At 41.2% G+C, this 24,566-nt stretch overlaps 1 protein-coding gene across 4 annotated transcripts in view; it reads left to right on the top strand.

The window, feature by feature from the left end:
• Positions 1 to 23,762, top strand: part of foxp1b (forkhead box P1b) — a 166,014-nt gene extending 142,252 nt beyond the window's left edge. For all 4 annotated transcript variants that reach the window (XM_036530883.1, XM_036530881.1, XM_036530882.1 and 1 more), the window contains 10 exons: positions 4,895 to 5,002; positions 10,623 to 10,710; positions 11,972 to 12,055; positions 15,585 to 15,786; positions 16,102 to 16,178; positions 16,860 to 16,961; positions 18,284 to 18,405; positions 19,630 to 19,699; positions 19,926 to 20,092; positions 23,038 to 23,762. In XM_036530883.1, the coding sequence (XP_036386776.1) occupies positions 4,895 to 5,002; positions 10,623 to 10,710; positions 11,972 to 12,055; positions 15,585 to 15,786; positions 16,102 to 16,178; positions 16,860 to 16,961; positions 18,284 to 18,405; positions 19,630 to 19,699; positions 19,926 to 20,092; positions 23,038 to 23,182 (1,165 nt within the window). In that variant the 3' untranslated portion in view covers positions 23,183 to 23,762. The remainder of the gene's footprint in view (positions 1 to 4,894; positions 5,003 to 10,622; positions 10,711 to 11,971; positions 12,056 to 15,584; positions 15,787 to 16,101; positions 16,179 to 16,859; positions 16,962 to 18,283; positions 18,406 to 19,629; positions 19,700 to 19,925; positions 20,093 to 23,037) is intronic.
• Positions 23,763 to 24,566: the final 804 nt, after the last annotated feature.

Here is a 24,566-nt window from a genome sequence, read left to right as displayed (position 1 = left end):
ATTTCGTAACATCTGACTCGTGTTTTCAGTGATCAAAACCTTTGTGTCATTATGAAAGCAATGCAAATGGAAACACATTTAGCCCTCTGAACCGTCAGACAGTCAAGGTAAAGACAAGCTTGCACCTGCAGCGTTCCCTTGCTGTCAGCTCAAAAATCCTGGAGTCACTGGAAAACCAGCAGTGACTCTGTGCTGAGAAACTGGGCTTATGAGATGCTTAACTACTCACTGCTCCTGAATATGCATGCAGGTGTGTGATGGGTTTAAATGAAAGAGGGGGCAGCCATAGCATGTAAGGACAGGCAAGGACAGTACCAGCTTTTGTAGGTTTGAGTACATTTGCCAGAGTTTCCCATCTCATCCCCTCTGTTTTTCTTATTCAATTCAGCCAGCCACTATGGATGCAAGGAGATGCTTATATTCTGCTTAGATACTAAAAGCAGCCCCCTCCCAAAATGTGCTCACTTCGTCTTCTTTTCCTCAACTATGCACAGTTTTTCTTTGTTCAGGCTTCAGGCTTGCTGCTCATAGGCACACAGTGGTGAAAGCAGAAGCATTTCACTTAAGTGTACGGCAGTGAAGTGGACACCGATTGGAGGATATTACACTATTCTGCTAATGTCATGCAAACAACTGAAAGGTGCCAGAAAAATGACTGGGTGCCTGAGAGCGGTGAGATGAGGAAACCCTGGCTGATCTACCCACCTCTCTCCCTGGCAGAATGAATCCAATTTGTTCTGCTGTGTGCTCCCAATCATTGTAAACAGATGATATGGCTGGTTTCGAACCCGAGCCGCAGGGCCCAGCCTGCACTATTCTCAAGAATAGCACCTCCTCCAAGAAGAGTCTTCATCACCTTTAGCATGTTTTCCACTTACATGCACTGCTGGTTACTGGAACAGCTGCTTCTGCAATGACTGTAATAATCTGCAGGCAGCATTTTTTGGCTCAAGCTACTGTAAAACATTGTGATCTTAAAGTGTAATCGAATGGGAGGTTATTGACACCCTCAGCCCATCACACGTCTATATTTGTGAAATAGAGAATCAATGGAAAAAATTACATTGCACAGAAACCTTGGAGAAGATATCTTCAGGGGCTTGTGTGAAGACTCTCTCTCTCCAGGGCTCTGTCAGAGATTAAAGGGGACGTCAACACAGTTTAACACGTGCTCAAATGAAGAAAGCAATCCATGCCTGAACATTCACTGACAATCAGAGATTTGTCAGAACGTAAGCAGCTGTTTTTTTTTTTTCCCCAACAGTTTACAGTGTAGTGTAGAATTGCAGCAGAGTACATTTTACCACATAAAGTGAGAAAAAAGTGCTTAGAGGTAGAATTAGGAGTAGATAAAATAAATAAGTTCCCAATTTTACATACCACGATGCTAATTCAGATTCATATTACCAATAATCCTTGTCAGCGTATATATTTGTGCAGTTCAATTACGTAAATATCATAAGAATAATTATACTCTTTTGATGATGCTCAATCAATTCTGAACAGAATCCTTTTTTTAAAAAAAAAGTATTAAATGTGATTATTCCACGCAAAAGGACGAGCAACGTCTTTGTTAAAAATCCAGGGATTTGAATAATCAGGTTTTAGATAATGGTGTCGGCTGAGTAAAAATAGAAAACATATCCTCATTCTCGAGCGCTGAACTTAATGAACTTTTAATTGATGCGGTTTGGAAGTCCTTTTGTCATGCAACAGAAACAATCCACTCTGCTGACGGTCCTGTTTTCCTCCGGTTGCAGAGTCATTTACATCCAGGCTAAGTACCATGTAGTTAGTTTCATGTGTCATATAAAATCTGCCCAGGCACAGCGACGCCTGCAACTAAAACCTTAAGTGCATCCACAGGCATCATTCACTGAGTTTTCACTTCCTTCTCAGGGAAGGAGGAGAAATTCAATCACATCAGGCACACAGAGACGAGGCGCGGACCGCTTTTAACAGGTTCAAAGATCCTTCACTTCCAAGGAGAGCCATTTTCTCAAAAAAAGATCCATCTTTGATAGAAACCTTTTCCTTGTCAATCTGTCAGCAACAAAAAAAAAGAATAAAGCAAAAAAATAAAAGGCAGCTCCAAATGAACCTGTTCATTTGCCTCAGTCTTTTGTTTGTTTAAATTAAATACCACAGATCTATATCTGACATCAATTCCCTGCTCTGTGCTACTTATATGGTGAGCAAGGGAATCCTCACAAGCCATTTGTCCCACTTCCGTTCCCAGCATCCATCAGCAACCACAGCTCTGGGCTTTGAGCTCGACAATCTGTTAAAGAGACAAATAATCAGATTTGGCATGACATTCCTTCTTTCCCCTTTAATTTGTCTTACACTTGGAAAATGATAATTAAATCATTGAGGTAAACCTTTGAGTGCAGGGGCGGAGAAAGCCCTTGTTCTGTTGGGAGACCGGTGGTGGGAAGAGTGATATTTATCAATATGCTGCATGAAGAAGGCGCTGATGAGAACTCTGTCGCCAGTGTCCAGATTCAGGCCTTGTTTAGGTTTAATCCCTGTGTGATTACTGAGCATGTAATACTGTAGAAATTCAGTAATCTGTCACTCTCTCTGTTTAATTGGGATAATTAAGGTTTGTGTTTTAGGGGGGGAAGTGTAACCAGGAATTCATCTCCTCCATTATACGTAACTAACTAAACAGAGAGGGTTTTTCCTTTTGTTAACAGATTTTTTGGGGTCCCTCTGCCTGCAGTAGGGAGGATAGGTTTTGTAAGTGCGGCAGATGACACGCTTTCCCACATTGCCGTAACAAGATCATTAGAGCGCTCTCCCTCAGGCTGCCTGACAATAATAGCATTCTGACAGACCTGCCGAGGTACAAATTTAACTCCGAAAAACGTTTCTTCTTTCTTTCTCTTTTTCTCAGAGACTGAATAAAAATGAGGTCACAATGGGGAGAGGGGAAAAAGAAATCCTGCACAGTTCTCCTATTACACTAATGTAGATCATTTGCTGTAAATTCTGTCATTTACCACTGTTTAGTCATCTGCCGTTTAAAAGGACACTTCTTCCGCCAGCCCTGCAGAGCTCCGAGATTCCCAACACACTCAGCAATTCAATATCTTATTAATACAGAATTAACCAACGTGCCTCCTCGGAAAGAATTAAAAAGAATCTCTTTAAATTAAAAATCAGCGCAATGTTCACCAGTTGGGACATTTCCTTGTTAAAAACTCGTTATAATAGATCTTCCCCATCTATTTATTAGCTGTATCAAAACAGAGGTCTTAATGTGTATGCATAATTCATAATTGAATTCTTAAAAAATATTTCTGTCTTAAGAAAAAAACTGTGTTAACCACATTCATGAATGCTTCACTGCCTCCTAATTGCAATGCAATTATCACTTGTTATGAACAATGTGAACTCTTAAGCAAGTAATTATAATACAAGAAAACCTGTGACGACCCTTAAATTGTAATACTTGAGGTACAGCTTTGCTTACATCTACAAAATGAGATTTTAATCTGAACATCACCCATATTTAATCCTGTCAAATAGGCACATCAAAATAAATTTGATCATTTTTCTGTGTTTAATTTGAGACTTTTTAACACATGTGATGTTTATGCATCACATCTGGCTACGGGTCTGGTTTCTGAATGCTGTACAGAGCTCATTTTAACAATCAGCTTAAGACAAATGCGGAGAGGCTGTACTCCTATAAATTAGATGACTGTGGTCCAAATTAATCTCTAATGGCAGTGGTTGGGGATTTAGTTATAATGAAAAATCTACACGGATCCTTCCCTCTGTCTTTTTTTTTTGCGTTGTACTGATGAAGGGGTGCGTTACATAAGGAAATGCGTTTGTGGCAGCAGTGATGAGGTTGAGAACGATCAGAAGCACAGGTGGTAGCGATATAGGACAGTCCCCCAGGCTCTTGTAGCTGAGAATAATGCAGCTTGTTCAGTGTCTGTGTCCATATGGCAGTCTGTCCCACTCACACACAGGCGCTGTGTATGTGCCTGCCCCTGTGTGCGGCCCGGCGCTGCGAGATTCACACATAACTCTTAATTCAGCGCTGCTGCCTTATTCTAATCAATGAATGGTGAGGGGAGGGGGTGCGTAGCGCAACTCAGCTTGTTTTTGTAGGAAAATTTCGATATTAATATGTGCTCAGTAAGCCTGACAGCCTTCTCAGTGCTATAGAGCAGACTCGCATGTCACTCTGCCGAAGTCGGTCAGTCCATAAATGAACCGATAACAGACGGGAATATTTGCACTGGGTGTGGGGGGTGGGTCTGCCAGATGGATTTGGGAGCTTCCTGTTGTGGGAATGGCTCGTCCCTCCAGGTGGGTTCTGGGATACGGTTCAACGGTCAGCAGAGAGGGCGCGGCGTCTCCTGGAACCCCCTTGCGGCCCAGATCAAAGAGTTTCATGACCAGGGATCAGCACTGCTAAATAATTGCATATTGACTGCATCCTCTGTGAAGGTTTAAGGCTCTGTGCAGGAGTAGAATCAGCTGGAGAGGACGCAGAGATGTCATAGTTCTACTGATCACCCACTCACCCAAGTTCAAGTGTCAACCTATAACACGCATTGTTCTGGTGCCAACATTCCAAATGAATTCTTAATCTACCCGCATACTTCCCATCCAGTGGTGTGATAGAGGAATTTGCCACAGACATTGAATGTGATGGGAGAGCATTCATCTGTAAACCCAGCTGGCACAGGGCTCATTTTAAATGATGGGTTAGCAGTCTGCTTAGCATTTGGTATCTGAGAGGGTTTGCTCATATTAGGTAAGTTATTTGAGTGAAAGACAAGACCCTTACTGTGCCAGGCTGGTAAAAAGTCTCACTGAAATGGTTTATGTGGAGGGAATAATGTATGTATGCATGTCTCCTCTCCCTCAGCTCCACACTGGATGACCACTCCCACCACAGTCACCCGCTGTACGGACATGGGGTGTGCAAATGGCCAGGGTGTGAGGCTGTTTTTGACGACTTTCAATCATTCCTCAAGTAAGTAGTGTAAAGCTTACTTATCTGTCATTTATTATAATAGAGAGAACATCTCACTGCCCTCTTACATACCCTGATGAAACACACTCCCACTCACTGAAGGAATGCTGGGGATTGTAGGCACCAAGTTTTTTTCTGTATCAGCTTATCTCTCTCTGCTTTGGTGTATATGCTTTTGGTACTCAGTTGTGGCTAGTCCCATTACTTGTGGTTCTGCTCTACTTTTAGATAGACAGTTTGTTGTTACAGTGCTGTTGTAGGCATTCTTGTATATTGTAGTTGTTAATGGCATACACAAAAAAAGAAATCATAAACAAGTGCCGTTTAGGGGCACAATAATGGGCAGTCGATATCTGAGGCTGTAGGTCTGATGTACCCCCAGCTGTTGGGTCAGATGTACCGATGCAAATTCAAGGTAAAAAAAAAATCAGTTATCCCCCCCCTCTGTGTAGGTAAAGTTCATCCTCCCCTCTGTGTAAGTATAGTTTGTTTCCCCTGTGTAGGTACAGAGTGTTGTCCCTTTCTGTATAAGTATACAGTTTGTTATCCCCCTGTCTGTGAAGGTGTACAGTTTGTTATCTCTATCTGTGTAGTTACAGTTTTTTATCACCTTCTCTGGGCAGGTATAGTTGGTTGATGTTCTTGTCTGTGTAGGCAGTTTGTTATCCCTTTCTGTGCATTTACAGTTTACCGTAACCCCTCTCTGTAGGTACAGTTTGTTGTTACCCCCCCCCCCCCTCTCTGTGCAGGTACACAGTTTGTTGTAACCCCTCTGTGGGTGCTGTGATGCTTTTGTCACTGAGCACCACAGAGCCCTCTAATTCCTGTGATAAGCCCTGTACCCATGGTGACTCTGGCAATCTTTCCCAAACAAACAACAGGCGGATGTTTATCTGTGCCAGCAGACACTCTGGGTGCTCTGTGTGTTTGCCCTTGTCTCTGGACAGGGAGAGGTGTGTCTAAGCCCTCCATCCCCCCACTTCTCTCTCCCTCTCTCTGCTTCCCACTCTCACTCACCCTCTCTCTCACACACACATGCACACACAGTGTTTTGTTCGCCTGCCCTGGTCGCTGCTGCCGAAAGGTCATGATCGGATCAGCTCTCTACATGTACACTACCTCATGCTTCTCCTTCCCAGTGAGGTCCTTCTGGATGTTTTCTAGTCAGAACCAGGTCCTTGTTTACTTGTTTCTCTGTCAGAACCAGGCCCCCACTTCTCATTGCTTATCTGTGTGATGAATGCTGGTGTCCATTGCATTCAGTGTGAACCAACACAGAGTACACCATTGCAACAGATGAGGGGAAAACATCTGAAATATGGCAGCAGATCAGTGAGTTTCCTTCATCATGGATTAGCTGCACTTTAAACAAGATATGACATTATTACATTATTCAGGGATGAAACTAAAACAAGCAGTCAAATCTCACAAGAGACCTACAAACACAGATGAAATAGGTGGAGAAAGCTACAGCTGGGCTGTCATCAATTTAAAGTTTTCCTGCTTTTATTTTTCAAAAAAAGTTTTGAGCCAGCGTGATCTAGCAACCAATTCAACAATTTATTTGAAGCCATTCCATGAAATGTTGAAGACACTGTAAACACTTAAGAGATCACTTTCTGCATTATAATGTAAGCTATCATTGGCTCATGTTTACCTGAAGAAAAATAAGAAATGGGTGGTTTGTGTAAAGTTAAAGGAAATGATCCGTTCAAAATTTTCCCTCTTCATACCACGATCTAAACAAAACACTGCAACCAAACATTTTAAGAATTAAAGAAATTCTTTCCTTATTCTTTACCATTGCTTTTCATCAAGAGCAAGTGTCAAATTAGACTCTGTTGCTATTTATTAAGTAAAGATTGCCTCAGCATTTGTTTATGAGAGTGAAAGGAATTAAAATTTGAGTGCTCTTTAAAATTCTCTTAAAAAATGAGTTACTAAGTGCGCTCTGCTATGTTTTTACAAGTGTTTTTATCATGGCAACATCTTGTTTACTTAAGTTGCCTGCCTAAACTGCGTGGAACATGTTAAGAAAACATTTGGACAGAGACTCCACAAAGCTGCCTTTGTTTTGCAGCGCGTGTGAGTGAGAGCAGCTCACCAAGGTGTTAACTCTCGAACCCTTAAGCACTTCCACATGAAATTCCAGGACTGATATCTGTGGTTTCCAAAAAAAAACACAAATAACAATAAAAATAAAGTACAAAATCAGTCATATGCTAAATGTGCCTTAAATGCCAAGAAAACATTTTTTTCCAAATTGTTTGAGAGGAGTAATGTTTAGAAAGAGACAGCTTGTTTAGTCAGCAGTAGGCTGTTATACCATACAGAGAAAGGTGAGGAGGACTCTAACGTCAACCAGATTTTGGTTCTGAATGCCAACAGTAACAACTAACATGGGGCTGAAATGTTGTTTTAAACTGTGCATATTTATTTTATTTTTTAAAGAAAACATTACATACCTAGTTGCACTATCTTGATAAACAAAAGGGCCAAATCCTATTCCTGTTTTTGATTCAGTCCTCAGAGGGTGGGGTTCAGTTCACAGAACAGCTTGGTCTTTTTATGAGGTTCAAGACCCCTTCCTCTGTGACCTTTCAAAGGTCAGACCCCACCTAAATACCGTACTGCCCCCTAGTGCTTCAGCACTGTGTGCTGTGATTGCCATATGCCAAAAATACCTGAACATTCACTTGTTTGAAATGAAAAGAAGCAAAAGGCATATAGCACAGTATATTGGTGTGTGTGTGTGTGTGTGTGTGTGTATATGAGAGAGAGAGAGAGAGAGAGAGAGTGTGTGTGTGTGTGTCCGTGTGCACATGCACAGGACTCATGCTGGCATTGAAAATGTATTAATTGCTCCTTGTGCGTCTCTCTTGAAAGAGCTGTCAGTAATAGAAATCATCTCATTAGAAATGGTTGATAATGGGATTGGGGTATGTGCACAGAGTGAGTAAGATTTAAGTATCGCCAAAACAAAAGAAAAAATGTCCTCATGATAAAAAGTGGTGGAGTGTAGGAAGATTAAGAGATGAAATCCTTTCTAATGATTTGATGGAAACAACTGCTTGAACCATTGCCTGTGCTTTTGGTATGCATTTATTTCCATCAGTGTGTGTTTGTGGGAAGGTGAGAATGGTGAAGAATGTATTAAATGTAGATGAATAAAGAAACAGCTAAGTAGTGCTCAATTTACCTTAAATGTCATACATGTAAATATGAACTCTCTCTCTCTAATATATATATATATATATATATATATATATATATATATCTAGAGAGAGAGAGAGCGTGTGTATGTGTGTGAATGTATGTATATTTTTATTGAGTGCATTTTGAGCTTACAGGATGTGTAAAATGTTAGATGATTGATGTCATTTTGTGTGGATGACATATTTGTTCGCAAACTCTACCTTGCTTTACCGAGAACAGTAAACAATGAAACCAATCTCAGGTTTGCACAGCAAATCAACTGGATAGATAAATGTGTTATTGGGTCAGTCTATGCCAGTGGACCCAGTGTATATCTTTAAACACATCAAGGCAAGGGTTGCTAAATGATATGTAAAAGGCTGACTGTTCAAGAAATGTCTATTTAACTTGTTTTATTGTGGCAATTTACATTAGTGACTGTCATTCTGCCAGAAAGCTTTTAAAATCTGCTTCATTTGAAGTCCAAAAAGTGACACATGCCAACATTCATAGTCTCTCTCGATGTCAATTTTGCGTATTCGGAGCTCCTCATGTCCAGACACTCTTCGCAGGGCTGCATTAGGGGCCATTTGAATATTTCATTTCCTATTAATTATGCACTGTGACTCTCCATGTCATTATGAAAAAAAGTCTAATGTAACAAAGGATGAAAAGAAACGGCACACATCGCTTCCATGAAGAGAGACATTCCAAAGCTCCTCACGTAGGGCTCTTCATTGAAAATGCAGTCCGTGCCAGTTTAATGGAAGTTCAGACATCTTTACCTTTCTGTTTTTTTATATGGGTTTTTTTTTTTTGTAAGATGTGCTGAAATGTTTACTGGATTTTTTTTCTTCCACTCAGATAATTAGATTGCATTTTCATTCTTAAGCAGCTGAATGCAACGTCCAGAGTAGCCAATAGATTAAAAGAAGGTTAAATATTTTTACAGCAGTAGTTATGTTCACACTCATTGCTGAACCTGAAGTATGCAAAGTAGGTTCTCTGTTTATACTGTAAATTGTTTGCATATTTAAATACAACATTTCTACACATATGCATTTGTAAACGAACAAAATTTGAATCTTGAATTTTTTTTTAATGTTAATCCTTTTTCAAAACTGACAATGTCACTTTAAAGCAGAATGCCATCAATATGTTTCTATGCTCTTCCTGCATGTGTCCATTTTGATAGTGTGCGGTTTTTTATTGTGCAGACGTGTTGTGTGTATGTTAAGCAATCGCCCCCCACAACAAAACTGTCATGGGGGCCATCAGATTTATAGGGCCATCATATCAGCTGCTTTGCCACCCATTGTGCCCCGGTCAGGTCTTGCTACCTTTTGATTTGCAGTAAATGATAGAAAAAAAGTGCATTTGAGAAGGCGTGCACGGCGCATACCGTTCTTCTTTTTCCCCCCGCACTGCCACGGCGCTCACAGAGGCATGCCTAGTGACAGTGACCTACATGGTCACCGAAGATGTGATATAATTTATGATATATATAATATATTGGATCCATTAGCGAGCATAATGAAGTAGTGAAATGAAAGGGTATTTGTGAAATCAGTTCAAACATCCCTCTCGGATTATGATTAAATGATTAATGAAATGCTCCTGCATAAGCATTTTCAAACAGTAATTCATGCGGAGGCTGATAAAATTCCTCCAATCATATTTCCTTCACTCGTGAACCTTATCTCCACCATTTTATATAAATCATGAAAAAACCCTGTCTGCTGCCGGCGAGCTACTTATTTAGATTAGTTATAAACGTGCAGAAAAAGAGAACATCTTCGTGGTATAAAATAATCATGCATAATTATATTCATAATTCAAGTTTGTGACAGATTCCATCTCTCTTCTTCTTGTTGTCCTTTGCCTTCCTTCTGGCTTCATTTGAGTTCTCTTAATCTTGATGACATAATTAACTGAAAAAGCCACAAAAATAAGGGGAATCTGCAGACCAGAAAAAGGACAGACCCTTTTAGAAGAAAAGGGTGATGGGGAAGAACGCACATAATTTACAATACTTATTCAACCTGGAATTCTTAAGTCATTTTTCTTATCTGTAAAACTTACTTAAGTTTCAACAGATATAGCTACCTCATGAAATATGCATTTCATTCAATGTTATTCAGTATTTTGTGATATAAAAAATATTTCTTTTTCAGGTTATGCAAAATCTGGTTATATAAATCCCATTTATCCATGTGTATTTTAGAGCACGACATGACTTCGTTTATTTACCATGTGTAATGACAGGCTGTGTATACCTTTAGCCATTTATACATTTTCACAGAGGAAACAGAGGAACCTTAATTAATCACGCCTAGTTTAATGTGGCATTATTTGAAAATAATGATTTCAAATAATTTACAAGTCTGCAGTGAAATGTGAATTGCATGTGTGGTTTTGTTTTCAGGCATCTGAACAGTGAGCATGCGCTGGACGACAGGAGCACAGCACAGTGTCGAGTGCAGATGCAGGTCGTTCAGCAGCTGGAACTGCAGGTATTGTCTCCCTGTTTGTTTTTCAAAAATATTTGTCTCTGTATTCACACACTTCCTTTGTCTGCAGCTCCTCCTTGTCTTGTAGATATGAACCGTGGGTCAGAGATGCAAGGGGGTGTGTGCGAATTGGGGGTGGGGGGGGTGGGGAGGGGGGCTGTAGGAATAAAATTATTTTGTACATTTGTGAGTAACCAGTCATTAAAAATGTGTTATGTATGCATGACAGCTAGGCAAAGATATATGAAGGGCCTGGGGCTAAGTAGAGAAGATAATTACATTTTGAATTTTACTAGGTTTTAAAGTCATTTATGACTTTAACTGTTTGGCACTAATAATAAAACACTTTTTGAAATACAGTATGAAGGCAGCAACAGCGGTGGGTGTTCTCAATAATAATAAAAAAAACTCAGATGCATGTTGAAGGGGTACATCAGACTTCTGAGGTTCAGTGTAATCGTGGCACAATGCGAAAATCAAGTGAGCTCAAAATAGATCAGAATATTGAGGGGTATAAAATATTTAACTCTACATATAGATCTCCCTAATAGTAGATGAAGAAAAATCCACACAGGCATATTGGATGCACTGATTCAATGCAGGGAGAGCATAGTTTAGGCCTCCCTATTGTTCCAATAGCATGAATTAATTTAGGGTCAGTGAAACTGTCAATGTAACACATCATTCACACTGTGTGACTAATCACTATAAAAACATCTCAGTGTTGTCGCCAGGTGTGTCCTTACAGTTTTTCCTCCTCATTTCCTTGTGAAACTCCAGGCTTGTCCTGTACAAGCCAATAAAATCACTTAATTTGTGTGTGGAGACAAAAAAAGAAAGACCCACAGACAATGTGTCTCTCCCCCATTATCTGAGCTCCTCTTCGCCCCTCTGTAACTGGAGCTGGCAGAAAAGCCTAGGACATAACTATTAAACAGAACAGGAAATCAAGAGGTGCATCATGGGATAGGTTAAGCGGGACCGTGTCCACATGGAGCAAGTGACAAGGAAGGTCAGGTTTTGGGTCAATTGTCCAATTCTCACATGTCAATGGCAGCCATAGAGGCAGAATGAGTTAGTAATGAAAACAGATACACTGTTGAATCATTGTTGAAGGTGTTTTCATGTTTTGCCTAAGTATGGAAAAAAATGTTCTATGCCTTTCAAGAACAAAGCAACAACATCTGTAAACATATTGGTTTGGGATGTGAACTCGGGATTTGGCTCATTATTGATGCAATGCTTTTGTTTATCCCTCTCACAGCTAGCAAAAGACAAAGAGCGTCTGCAAGCCATGATGAATCATCTACATGTCAAATCCACTGAGCCCAAACCAACCCCACAGCCAGTGAGTCGCAATACTGTCATTTCTATTCATTTATGTGTTTATCTGTGTATCAAGCAATGCACCCCTCACTCAAAATAATTGCATATTTTCTGGAGGACAAAAAGCTACTTTCTGTTTGGTGAAAGAAAATCAGTAATGTTGGCTTTTCAGGGTGATATTCTTTAATAATTACATTTCTGTTTGGCGCTTAGTAATGAAAGGTTGCCATGAGTGATTGGTTTTGTGATTTCTGAAGTAGTTGTATGAGCCTCCGTCTTTGGGGAACTCACCTGTTGACATCAGAGACCTAAATGTGTTTTTCCAATCTACACGGAGCGCATGCTTTCTAAAATCAACAGATTGATCCGGGACAAAAAAAAAAAACAGTATTGTACATCAAGCAATTCACATAGTCCATGTGGTTGTGTAAGGTACAACATTGGCAGTGTTTACTGCCCGGCATCAATAAGTACAAATGAACTGAGCTTTAGCAAAACTGCATTTGTACATCTTGTCAATATCATCCAATGGAGCTTAATGGGGAAGAGTGGGTGCTTCCAAGCATTAATGAATTGATGAAATTGCTTCTTCCTTACAATGTAATGTAAATGTCTTTGAAGCATTCAGGTGGAAATGTAACTGCACAAACTGGTACTGCACTGATACTACATATTTCATAGGTAACACCTCTAACTTTTGTATTGTTTTTTTGTTTTGAAATGTGGTTGTTGTCTTGCAGGTTTTCACTGCAGTGTCAGTTTATTCAAAAAACACATGGTACTTGGTACCAACTTATTACACATAACTGCCAGTACCAGTATGTAGTCATGTATGATGGTGTGCTCATTTGCTGTTCCTCAGTGACAGACACATTAAAGGCAGAGCACTGTGGAGCTAGGAGCAGAGGATTTCCCTACTCAGGCACTCACAGAGAACCCCTCCTTCTGACGGGTCCCACCACTGCCACCCTAATGGTCTGTTTACAGCCTGACCGGAACTATCGATAGGCCACATGCCTGGCGGAGAGGCAACATAAAGAGCCCGCAGATGGAAAGTGACAATAGGCAGTCTGTTGGAGGTTTGCCTCTGTCACACACAGTGATTGTGTGGATTAGCCCAGGGAGAGGGCTTGGCGCTCCCGGCGTTTGTATATGAAAAGTGGTTTCAGAGGCAGATAGCATCTTGAATTCCCCCCCTCTTTCTCTCATCGGACCCTCAGATCAGTTGTGTCAGGGGGCAAGGGAGCGCTGTGACACTCACTGGCATTGACACCCCTTTCATTTGAAAAATAAATAAATAGACCAGCATTCTTTCACAGTATAACAATGTATGGTGACTGCTGTGCTATGCTGATCAGAGCATGATCTCACACTTGCAGGCTGTGCAGGACTATTGGAGGAACCACACAGATATGATCATGCAGAGCAGAGACGTGCTTGTAAGACAAGGTCCTCTGTGTAATTCACATTTGGAATGGACTGGTGAAAGGCGCATTTAGTCACTGTGGGCAGCTCTGTGGTTTAAATGGCTCTATGGCCACAGCTTAACTGCTCTTTGATGAGAGCTGAATATAACGTTGAAGTGCACATAGCTCTTTGACACAAATACAGGCATTTGAAGATGTTCTTGAATCTTAATGAAAACAAAAAGGTTTTCTATAAAAATTCTGTAATTGTTAATACCTTAAAAGGGATCACTCCTTATAGCTGCACCTTTTGATATGTGAAAATGTGTCAAAGGCTGATGAATGTGTATGAATTTCAGTGGCTTTTGTATATTTATGCAATTGTGTTTGTGTTTGGGGGAAGGGGCAAGCTTAGTTTGTGTCACTAAACATTCTTGTCAGAAATTTGACCTTTTGCTGTTCATAATTAAGGATAGACTTTTGTTTATTTTTCTTTAGCAGCCTGGCGAGTCAAAGGCAGTATAATTAGATCACCAATTACCATTTAATTAATTTCTGTCTGAAGTCTCATTTTGTCTCTGTGTTGGAGTGAACCCAAACCAGGATGAAAACAAAGGATAGCCTATTAAGAGCCTGTCTGGTCCATTGTTGAGGGTACTCACTGTTTATGTCTTGCGAATATGTATGAAATGGGAAACAACGCAAGCCAGTCCACATGAAAATAAGTGTGCAATGATTCCTTTAGTGATAATCTTCAAAAAAGTCCTATTTTATGTCCTTCATTTATGATTGAATTCACACTCGCTCTCATTGTGAATACATACCCTTTCCCAGTCTGTATAATTAAAATAGCCAAAATACACCTTTTTCCCTTAAGACTGTGGAATAATGTATATATGCATAAAAGCAGCACTGTAATTAAAGGAAAAAATGTAATGTGTAATGTATTTGCAATTTGTAAGAAATATGTGAAATATAGTAAAATACACTAAAATTGAATGCAAAATGGTAATACGCTTGTAAAGACAGTACCAGGTCAATGACAAATTTGCAGGTGGCGCTACCTCTGCATGTCTTAACTCCACCTGTCTATCAAGTTGAACATCTCAGCGGTAATGACTGTTAATAGGGTTGTGGTAATTGGGTGGCCGTGAAGGATCTGCGTTGTGTGGGTGAGATGTTAAACACTGTCTGCTCACTTTCACCTGTGTACCCTCCGTCTCCACTGCCACACATGCCATTATCAAAAAAAATTAGACATCTGATACCTCCAGAGCAATTGACAGCCTTGACATTTCATTAATTTGTTAGCTCAATCCACAAATGATTGTCAAAGATGAAATGCCTTCTGCCCACTCTCTCTGTTTCTCTCTCTTTTTCCTCGCCGACTGAAGTCATGTTTAATTTGGAAACAGGCCTCCTTCGGCAAATTAGCAATTAGAACAATTTTGTGGGAATATGTATATGTGTCATTAGTTTTCCTGCAAATTAATAGCGAGAGCACGGGTCAGGCTAGAATTTTCCACTTGACTGCAGCTCCTCTTTAGAGATTTGGCACTGTTTGGAGCGGCCACAGCTGCTTGAAGCCATGGTATACCTTTGGAGCGCTCTGCTTAATTAGTTTACCTTGTAGCCATTATTACTAATATCCCGCCTCTCCCCCTTGAAAAAAAAAAGACTTTCTGCAAAATATTCCAGAGACATCTTTCGCCAGCATAGCCTGATGATGGGGTCATTCAGATACAGCATTTAATCATTAGATCACCTCTATAAGCATCTCCTAATTAGAGTCCTTACAATACAATTTCATCTTGTAATTAGCCCAGATTGGCTGCTTCCTCTGTAGCTTATTAGTAGCTGCTCAGCGGTAGGTGTGAATCACACTGTCATTTGTCAAGCCTGTTAAAGCCTCCCTCTCCCTCTTCATCACCAGACTCCTGTGTACCCAACACCAAGGGCTAGAGTGAGGGCCTTCCAAATGTTGGGGGGGGGGGGGGGGAGTGTGCTGGTCAGACAAAAGGAGAATGAATCAGAGCCGGGATCTGAATCAATGATGCGAAAGGGAGAGGGAGTGGGGACAGACAGGGTTTTCTGAAATACCATTGTTTGTAAACAAGCATTGTTTTGTACATTTTTCTTTTTCAGCTTAACCTGGTGTCCAATGTTACCCTCTCTAAGACGGCTCCAGAAGCCTCCCCTCAAAGCTTACCTCAGACCCCCACCACGCCCACCACCCCCCTCACACCACTGTCCCAGGGCCCCTCGGTCATCACACCCAACAACCTGCATAGCGTGGGACCAATACGCAGACGCTACTCTGAGAAATACAACATGCCCATCTCTCCAGGTAAGGCCCTCCCAAACATACAGAGGTCCGATTTCACAGGGCCGTGTTAACCCCCCACCTACACCACTTCACACATTCCCCAATAGTTCATAGTGCCAACAGTATATAGTGTGAAAACCCCTGTGTCTGAAAATGGTAAGCACTGTAGGTCCGACTGCTCTTGAAAAGCCACCTGTCCTTCGTACTGTACAGAACACACACTTTGTACAGAACCAAAGTGCATGGTCCTGTTGTAAAGGTATTATTTCCAATGTGGGTTTAATTTCCTTGATTTCTCGGTAACCTTAGTGCCAATTTGTCTATGCCTGCCAACAGATATTGTTCAGAACAAAGAGTTTTACATGAACGCTGAAGTAAGACCCCCCTTTACCTATGCCTCCCTAATAAGACAGGTAAGGAACCTCTGTTCTATTCATTCCACACTGAAAGCATGTAATGTTTTTAGACTGTCATGTTCAGAATAGCATTTTTTCTGCTTCACCAAGTTCAACGGCTGAAATTTGATGAACAGTTTATAAATATTCATTGTAGACACAAACTGCTTATTTTCACATTTTCCCCCTCCTTGTTAAATTTCATGTACAATTTAGACAAACAGCAGAAGATGAACTTTCTACAAATGAGCAGGGGAGTGTAAGCAGGACTTTAAAATGGCCATATATAACAATTGCTTTTGATTAAGCATTACAATGAATGTGATTATTATGAAATTCATTTCACACAACAGTAGGAATGAACCTGTTCAAAGATGGCCAGTCAATTATCACCAGTCACAGTAATCTCTGATCTCTGGAATTAATCTTAGCTCAGGATAATTACTGGCCTGTAATCTGCCTGTGAAATGTTTTCGCTTTTCTTCATTGAAGGAGGGAAAAAAAATGTAAAATGGATTTGAATCTGCATATTTAAACGAGAAACTGAAAGAGGTTTGTAAACAAAGTAGGGAGCAAAACACATTGGGAAAATATTCATAGCTTTATTCTCAAGATTATAGAAAAGTTCATTTGGTACAGTCTTTTTTATTCATATTATTTTTTGAGTGATAAATAATATTTCATCCATCTTTTTCCTAGGCCATTCTTGAATCTCCAGAGAAGCAGCTAACACTAAATGAAATCTACAACTGGTTCACACGAATGTTTGCATATTTCAGGCGCAACGCCGCAACATGGAAGGTAATTTCACCATTTGTGTGTTGTCATATTTACAGAACAGAAATTCTGCATTTTTTGGGCAACTAACATTATTTATTATATGATTATTTATTGCCCAGTATTTTATTTTACATATACAGCAAAGAGGCTTTTACACCATTTTTCATTTAAACCCATTTGTTTTTTCCTCAACAGAACCACCTCTAATATAAATAGTTTATTCCTAAATAAAGCAGTTCGTTATTCCTAAATACTGTATTCCTAGAAAGGAAAATATTTAGAGAGAGATTTGATGTATTTGATCATTTTGGGTGGTGGGTGGCAGACGCTGTAATGTGCACGGCACTCCTGGTGACTCCAGGCTCGTGAAGGTGTCCCTGAGGAATTGAACCCCTGATTACACCTTTTCGAGGGGCCACACAGAAACAGGCGCCCCTGAGAGAGAGAGGAGGTGGCCGAGGCCCCCCCTCGTGTGGCAGAGCCGCTAGCGTATGCGCTGCAGCTGCGATTGTGACAACCCCACGCTCGCTGTCCTCCCTGAGCTCTTTAGCTTCCTGCTCCAGCGGACGATGACAGGCCTTCCATAGGGGCACATTGTAGTCATAAACACCGACTCCCCCATGGAGACCCAGCTCTGCATGGAGGCTTGCACACACACACACACACACACACAGGTCTGAGTCAACCTGCAAACCTGACACACCCACAGATACATGGTTTTAAATATCATGTGTCAGTGTGCAGCATGTTTAGAAATGGCAGCCAGCACACAGTACAAATGGTTTGACGAAAAGCAAATTTATGAGCCAACTGCACTGTTTTTTTTTTCTTTCCCTCTATTGTTCAGTTGTGAGTAAAGTCATAACTTAAAGAGACGAGCCAAAAAGCAATGTCTGTTTATTTTACCCAAAGCTTTGTTCAGGTTGGAATTCTGTCAAGTAGTCAAAGGTGGTTCATCTCTCTCAGACTGCTCTTTATTTTTTTCTGTCCAAAAAATGTGTGGTTAATATATAGGGAGACTTGCACATGGATGTACTTTTTCAAAATGTATTGCTATTACAATGTATCAATGTGTAGAATGACTTGGCAAACGTAACCCAATAACTACATACCATAAAATTAAGACTAACGTGATGGCTACGCATTCCATCTCTTGTAATGTTCTCGTCATCACAGTCTTTGTTGAGTGCTTCCCAGTATCTCATCTGGCCAATCACATAGATAAGACAATTATGTATCGTGCCTTGCACTTGATGCATTGTAATGTTTCTGTGCTCATGTTGGATCCTTGCAGTGTTCTGATAGAAATGTTTTCTTGTTTTTGTTTTTTGCACCCGCTGCAGAATGCAGTCCGGCATAATCTTAGTCTTCACAAGTGTTTTGTGCGAGTAGAAAACGTAAAAGGGGCGGTATGGACTGTGGATGAAATAGAGTTCCAAAAGAGAAGGCCGCAAAAGATCAGTGGGTACGTGCACCACGTCTGAGCTCTCGAGCAGCTCGGCCGACAGCAGCGTCTGTCTGGGGTGTCAGAAAGGGTGATGAGTGATGGGGAGAGACTGAGCTCCATTTCATCGTCTCTGTGCCGCAGCGCCCAAAGTCCCCTGCTTGCTTCGGTGTGCATCTCATGCTTTTAGCTCCCCGCTCTCTGTGATGCAGAATAACGCACATTTGCTTATGCTTATTTGCATTTTTTACACCCCCCCCCCTCCCTCCCGCTCCCCCCACCCTGTGACTGTCTTGTCTCTCCGTCTGTCTGTCGATACTCGTGTCTCTGTCTGTCTGTCCTCTGTCCTGTTTGTTTTTTTTTTTTGCAATCACTGCATCTGCATCTGCATCTGGCTGCCGCGTTTGTCCTGCCCCAGGGTGCCATTCGCACCAACCTTTCCCTGCATAAGTGCTTTGTGAGAGTAGAGGATGAGTTTGGGTCCTACTGGACTGTTGATGATGAAGAGTTTAAGCACGGCCGCCACATACAGCGAGGCCGCCCTCGGAAATACAGCGCTGATGAAAACTTTGACGATCTGCTCGTACAGTAAGCCTTCCTCGCTGTGCCCTGTGCATGCCCTGCCCTCTGTGTGTGTGCGCCCATCTCACATTCCTCTGTTCTCAGCTGTTCATACATCATGCCCTTTACAGGATTCTGTCCCGTCAACTGGGGGGTTTTCCCTCCCCAATAAAACAAAGTCATAATTCTGTGTAGTTTTTAAACCTTTAAATTAAATGTCTACAGTAGTCATGCTTGTGCTTTTGCAGCCATATAAAACCACGTGTCAAACATTCAGAGAAAATATTATAAAAAGCAGATATGTCATTTCATTACTGCATATTGATTTTATTGGAGTGTTTTATAGGATATCGGAACAGCATCTGGTCATAAGACTTGAGCGTTCCATCAATCCCTGACCCATTATCGTATGTGATTCCAAATAGTCCAGCACTATTTAGCCCTGCTTAAATAAATGGTCCTATACACATTTATGTCAAACTGTTCTCCAGTATGTTAAATCCACACTTTCTTACGATCCCTCTTATTTGGTTTACATTTTACAATTGTATATAGGTAAAAAATATGTGTGTATAATAGTAGCAAATGATTTACAGCAGAGGGATTGTGCTGTAGACACACTGTAGATTCACCGAATGAATTGCTGCTATAGAAATGTAACAGCTTGTTTGATCACATCTGCAGAAGCCCTGCCCTGGTGAAGAACCTACAGACCGGTCTGGGCTATGGTCCAGCTCTTTCTGCAGCCTTTCAGGTATTGCACCACACGCGGGGACGCAGCTGTGCGCTTTAACTTTGGGGGTGACATATAATGTCATGAAATTAAACACAGTGCTCTCACAGTTTGATCCCTTGTTTATGGCCTGCCTCCTTCATTTTTTCTGAACGTAGTGGTGGTGCGCTTGAAAGTGAAACGTGTGAAAGCTGAAACGGTTGAGAGCTTTTCCTCCTCTCACGTAAATTCTCTGCACGCTTTTCAGGCTTCGATGGCAGAAAATAACATACCTCTATACACTACTGCTTCCATGGGAAGTCCCACTCTGAACTCCCTGGCCAACGCGTTCCGAGAGGAGATGAATGGAGCGATAGACCATGGAAACAGCAACGGCAGTGACAGCAGCCCGGGACGCTCCCCTTTGCCAGCTATGTGAGTGTCTCCCAGCCCCCGCGACTTCTGTGTGAGGTGGGGGTAGCAGGGAGTTATTAAAGGAAATGTTTGGTTGGTTACCAAGGACTCAGTTTTACTGTTCAGTACTCCATGTAGAGGAATTAAACAGGCCCATAAAATGCAAAAAAGGCATTCAAAGGAAGAGGGTTGCGAAAATGGTGGTTCACAGGTCAGGACTCTGTAAAACTGTGGTTACCGTCTCTGTTAAAGGAAACTCCACCTTCTAAGGTTCCTGAGCATGGCAGCTCGGGGCGGAGATTTCTGGAACAGCTCTCAGTTCAGCAGCGAGTTTATAAACCATCTGTTATTACAGTGCAAAATGGGCTCTGCACTGTGTTGAATTCCACTGTAATTGTTGTAGTTTGTTTAAATATTTTGAAAGTGCCTGAATGCGTTGTCACTAAGCTGCTGTTTTAACACAGCGAAAAATGACTTGCTGCACATTTTAAAGTGAAATAACAAAAAAAGCTTAATTAGCCTGTATGAAATAGTCCCAGTTTTCCATGTAGGAAAGCTGTGGTTCGGACTGAAAAACCACAGTTCCCTATGCACTTGTTGTATAAGAGTGTCAGCTAAAATGTTTGAAGCCTAAAATAATACGCTTGCAGACGGCATCATTTCCAGATGTTACAGACCGCTGATGTGTGATGCTGTAAGATTTATAGATGGCTTTGTAAAATACCCAAACAAGAGGGAAATGAAGCTGAAAAAGGTGAAATAATGAGCTTGCAGTGCAGTGGAGGAATGTGCCATCCTGGCTGGTTGAGAACATGGCTCAGGGCATCGCTGTGGAGCAGGAAAGGGAGAGACAGGATGGGCGTGCTGGCCTAGGGCGGCTGTGTCTCTCGCTCCCTCGCTCTCTCTCTCTCTCTCTCTGCTGATTTACTAACTTGCATAGAAGGAGTGCCTCACAGACCCAGATTCACCCCCTGATCTCAAAAAATAAAACCCAAGGTGAACACAAGGTGATGGCCAACTGTGTGATTCAGTCCTAATAATTGAAGCACAGTCACAGTTGGTAAAATGATCCAGGAAAACATATTCAAGTGTCAGTGGTATCTTACGGTAGTTTTCTTTTTGGGAGTTGCTTTGAAAATCGAAGTCAGTCTTTTTTTTTTTTTAGGTAATTTCTTATTAATGGGATCAAGCGACATAGATGGAAGAGGTGCAATACCTCCATTTAACATTGTTGGATAGTCTCATTTAACAGTTTTAGTATTGTAAAAAATTCATCTTATTAATAGCCGTGAAAGACTATACCTTTGTTTTCTGTTCAAACGGTGCAATGCACAGAGCAATTTCATAATTGCAACTTAGGGACATCACACTTTGGTTCTGCCCTGCTTTGAAGGAAGCCACAAAGCAAACCACTTCACGCTGTGTGGACCACTGAAGCAGAACAGCTTCAAACAGGGCTCACGTTTATTAAAACTCGCTTTCTTCTCCGACCACTGAAAAGGAGAGAGACGCTTCTTCTGTGAAGCCAATGTCCTGAGCAAAGACCATCAGCTTGAGGACCATAAACACATGCACAGCACATGGAAATTCGGTGCTTTCAGTGAAATGATAGAGAATTAAGGAAATTGTGGAATTTCAGGTACCCAGAACTAATTACGAGCTGTATGAATGTAAAAGCAGCATGCAAGTTCAACAGCATAATAATAACAATTTCATGTTTGCCCTCAAGCAGTGGATTGAGACCTGAGGCAATGCAACTTGTGGAATTACTTTGATCTAAAAACTAATAGAAGGGCCATCTTTTTTTCCAAAGTAAAAATGTGTCATCTAATTATCGGAGTGTCTCTCAGCAGAAATGGAGGTTAGCCTCCATCATCACTTTTCCACACCACATTAAACATTCATAAGTAAATAATTATTTATGGGGAAAAAACCCTCTTAGAACATATTAATCCATAAAAAATATTTTTTTCTTTATAATTTGATTGTACCCCCACTCCAAAAAAAAAAAAGAAAAAAAATTCAAATAATTCCTCATCAACACTGGCCAGGCCTGTTAATAAAAACATGTCCATGACCGCGATATGTTGGTACCTCTGATTAACGATAGGAATTCTCCTGCAGCTGTTAAAAAGTGTATTTTTTCCCCTCTCTCCCTCCCACAGTCAGGCCTCTTTCCCCTGTGCTTTATTCCTGTGGTGTTTCTATAATGAGAAATTTGGCAGATCTCATCTCTTTGGAGGCTCCTTTGCCCAGGCTGCGGGCTGGGTTCATGTTTTGCCTTGTTTACAACTGACAGCGTTATTATTCTCATAAGGGCTCTGTTTCTTATCACAATGTTGTGTTGAGCGGGCCTTTCTCCTCTCCGCGCGCGCTTCCTGCCAGCGCTTTTCTTCCCTTATTGACACTTTGTGAAAATATGCATTAATTTGGAGTTTAAAGCATGTATCACGGTGTCTGGTCGCTGTGTTTGCTTGAAGTTGATTAATGATAGAACCTCGCTTGGGGTCGTCCTCTGGGGGCCCTCCTCGCAGGTTCTGCATGTTAACGAGCGGGAGGGAGAACACACAGCAAGCGCTGATCCGTCGCCACCAGGAGTCTGACAACCGGCCCACTCGCTCCACGGAGTCCATTCTCTCTTCCCGTTGTCTCGCGTTGTTAATCTTACTCATTTATCAATTTTAAGTGAATACCCTGTTGTCTGCCGCTATGAAAATAAAGCCTGCAGGTTTTCAACAGCATTGGAAGGCCTCAAAGAGCCTGAAATTATCATGAATGCCAGTGAGGCCCTTCTTGTGCTTCAAAAAAGGCAATTATTTGTTTTGTGCCATATTATTTTTTTTTTCAACAGAGAAATACATTTGTGTGTCTGTGTTACAATAGAATGGGAGGTAAACTCAGTTAAAAAATACTGACCGAATATTGCCCCCCCCCCCCCCCTTTTTATTTCCATGATGTGTGTATAGGCATCATATCAACGTTAAAGAGGAACCACTGGACCCTGAGGATCACGAAGGTCCACTGTCCCTAGTGACGACGGCCAACCACAGCCCAGATTTCGACCACAACCGAGATTACGAGGATGACCAAGGGAACGATGACATGCAGTAGGCTTGTCCCCCAAGGTGCCCCCCTCCCTTCCAAGAGACAAAACTAACTCGAATCATCTGTGCTGTGTTTACCACAGACAAAATTAATGAAATAAATAAATAAAGGCTGGGATCTCAGTCTTCTGTTGACAGCTATAAAAATGTTTCAACTGACTTTTAGTGCCATTAAATACAAATGAGAAAACGTGAGAAAAAAAAAGAAAAAAATATCCCATTTGGGAGTATTTTTGAGTTATTTCTACTTTTTGTTTAAGAGAAAAAAGAATCATTTTTACTCAACGTACATTGGATGGACCTGTTTGGTACTTGGGACTTGTTGACGTGGTCGGCCTGATGTCCCTGGAGGCAGGACGGACACACAGAGAGCAGCTTAAAAGGACTGTTAAGTGTGTGTGTCACTCAGCCGCTTTCCCTGAGCATGGACTGCAGGACTCAGACACAACTCGAGCCCATGAACTCAGAGAGATTTTCTGACGGGACGTTCGATTTACACAGTGTGTGGATTCAGTTCATTATCACTGCCTTCAGTCTGCATTGGTTTGCTTCCATTAAGTTTGGGAAAGAGCGTTTTTGTGTTTGGGGAGGGAAAGGGAGAGGAGGGTTGGGGGGGGGTGGGCTAGATGAATATAAAGTATATGTGTCTTTGTTGCCGTCGTTTGCATTTTTTTTTTTTTTCTTCAAACTAAAGGAAAATTTCAGTTGACCAAAAACTCTTGTGTGGTCAGCACCTGATGAATGTTTATGATTTCTTTGTGTTTTTTTTTTTGTACATGAAGCAGAATGTCAAACACCAAGTATTATTTTTCTGTCATTTATTCCATGTGCTTCAGAATGCCATCTCACATGTCCCCGTCACCTTTACTCATTGCCAAACATGTAGCCTACCCACCAAACTCATGAAGTCCAGCAGTAATGCACTACTCTTAATGAAGGCTCTATGCTACACATCTATGAAGTTTAATTTAAGATGGGAATGAATGACAGAGAAATCATGCAGGGAATATAAAATCAAATATTTCAAAGTAAATTAAAAAAACATTCACTTTTCATAGCAGTGCATGTTAGCTGCAACCAAATCACTGAACAGTTACATTCACATTTCTTAAACATCATTAAATGTCAGGTGTGCAGTACAACAGGAAAAAGTAAGACCAATTGTAATAGCAATCTTTGAGTGTGACTGTCTCTGTAGATCAAACATAGCTTATTTTCCCCACACGGTAATTTCAATAATTTATGGGGGGGAAAACGTAAGTCTGGCATTGAATGAAGCTGTCACAGAAAACTCCAAGCTGACATCCCCACTGTTAAGATTCTGGAGGTGTTAACCTTGCAAAATATGTCAACTCCCTCAGTGAAGTACAGGAATAATTATACATGGCATG

Source organism: Megalops cyprinoides, chromosome 6, assembly GCF_013368585.1.
Source record: "Megalops cyprinoides isolate fMegCyp1 chromosome 6, fMegCyp1.pri, whole genome shotgun sequence".
Lineage (NCBI taxonomy): Eukaryota > Metazoa > Chordata > Actinopteri > Elopiformes > Megalopidae > Megalops > Megalops cyprinoides.
The sequence above is the reverse complement of the archived record's forward strand: the minus strand, read 5'-3'. Positions and strand labels throughout refer to the sequence as shown.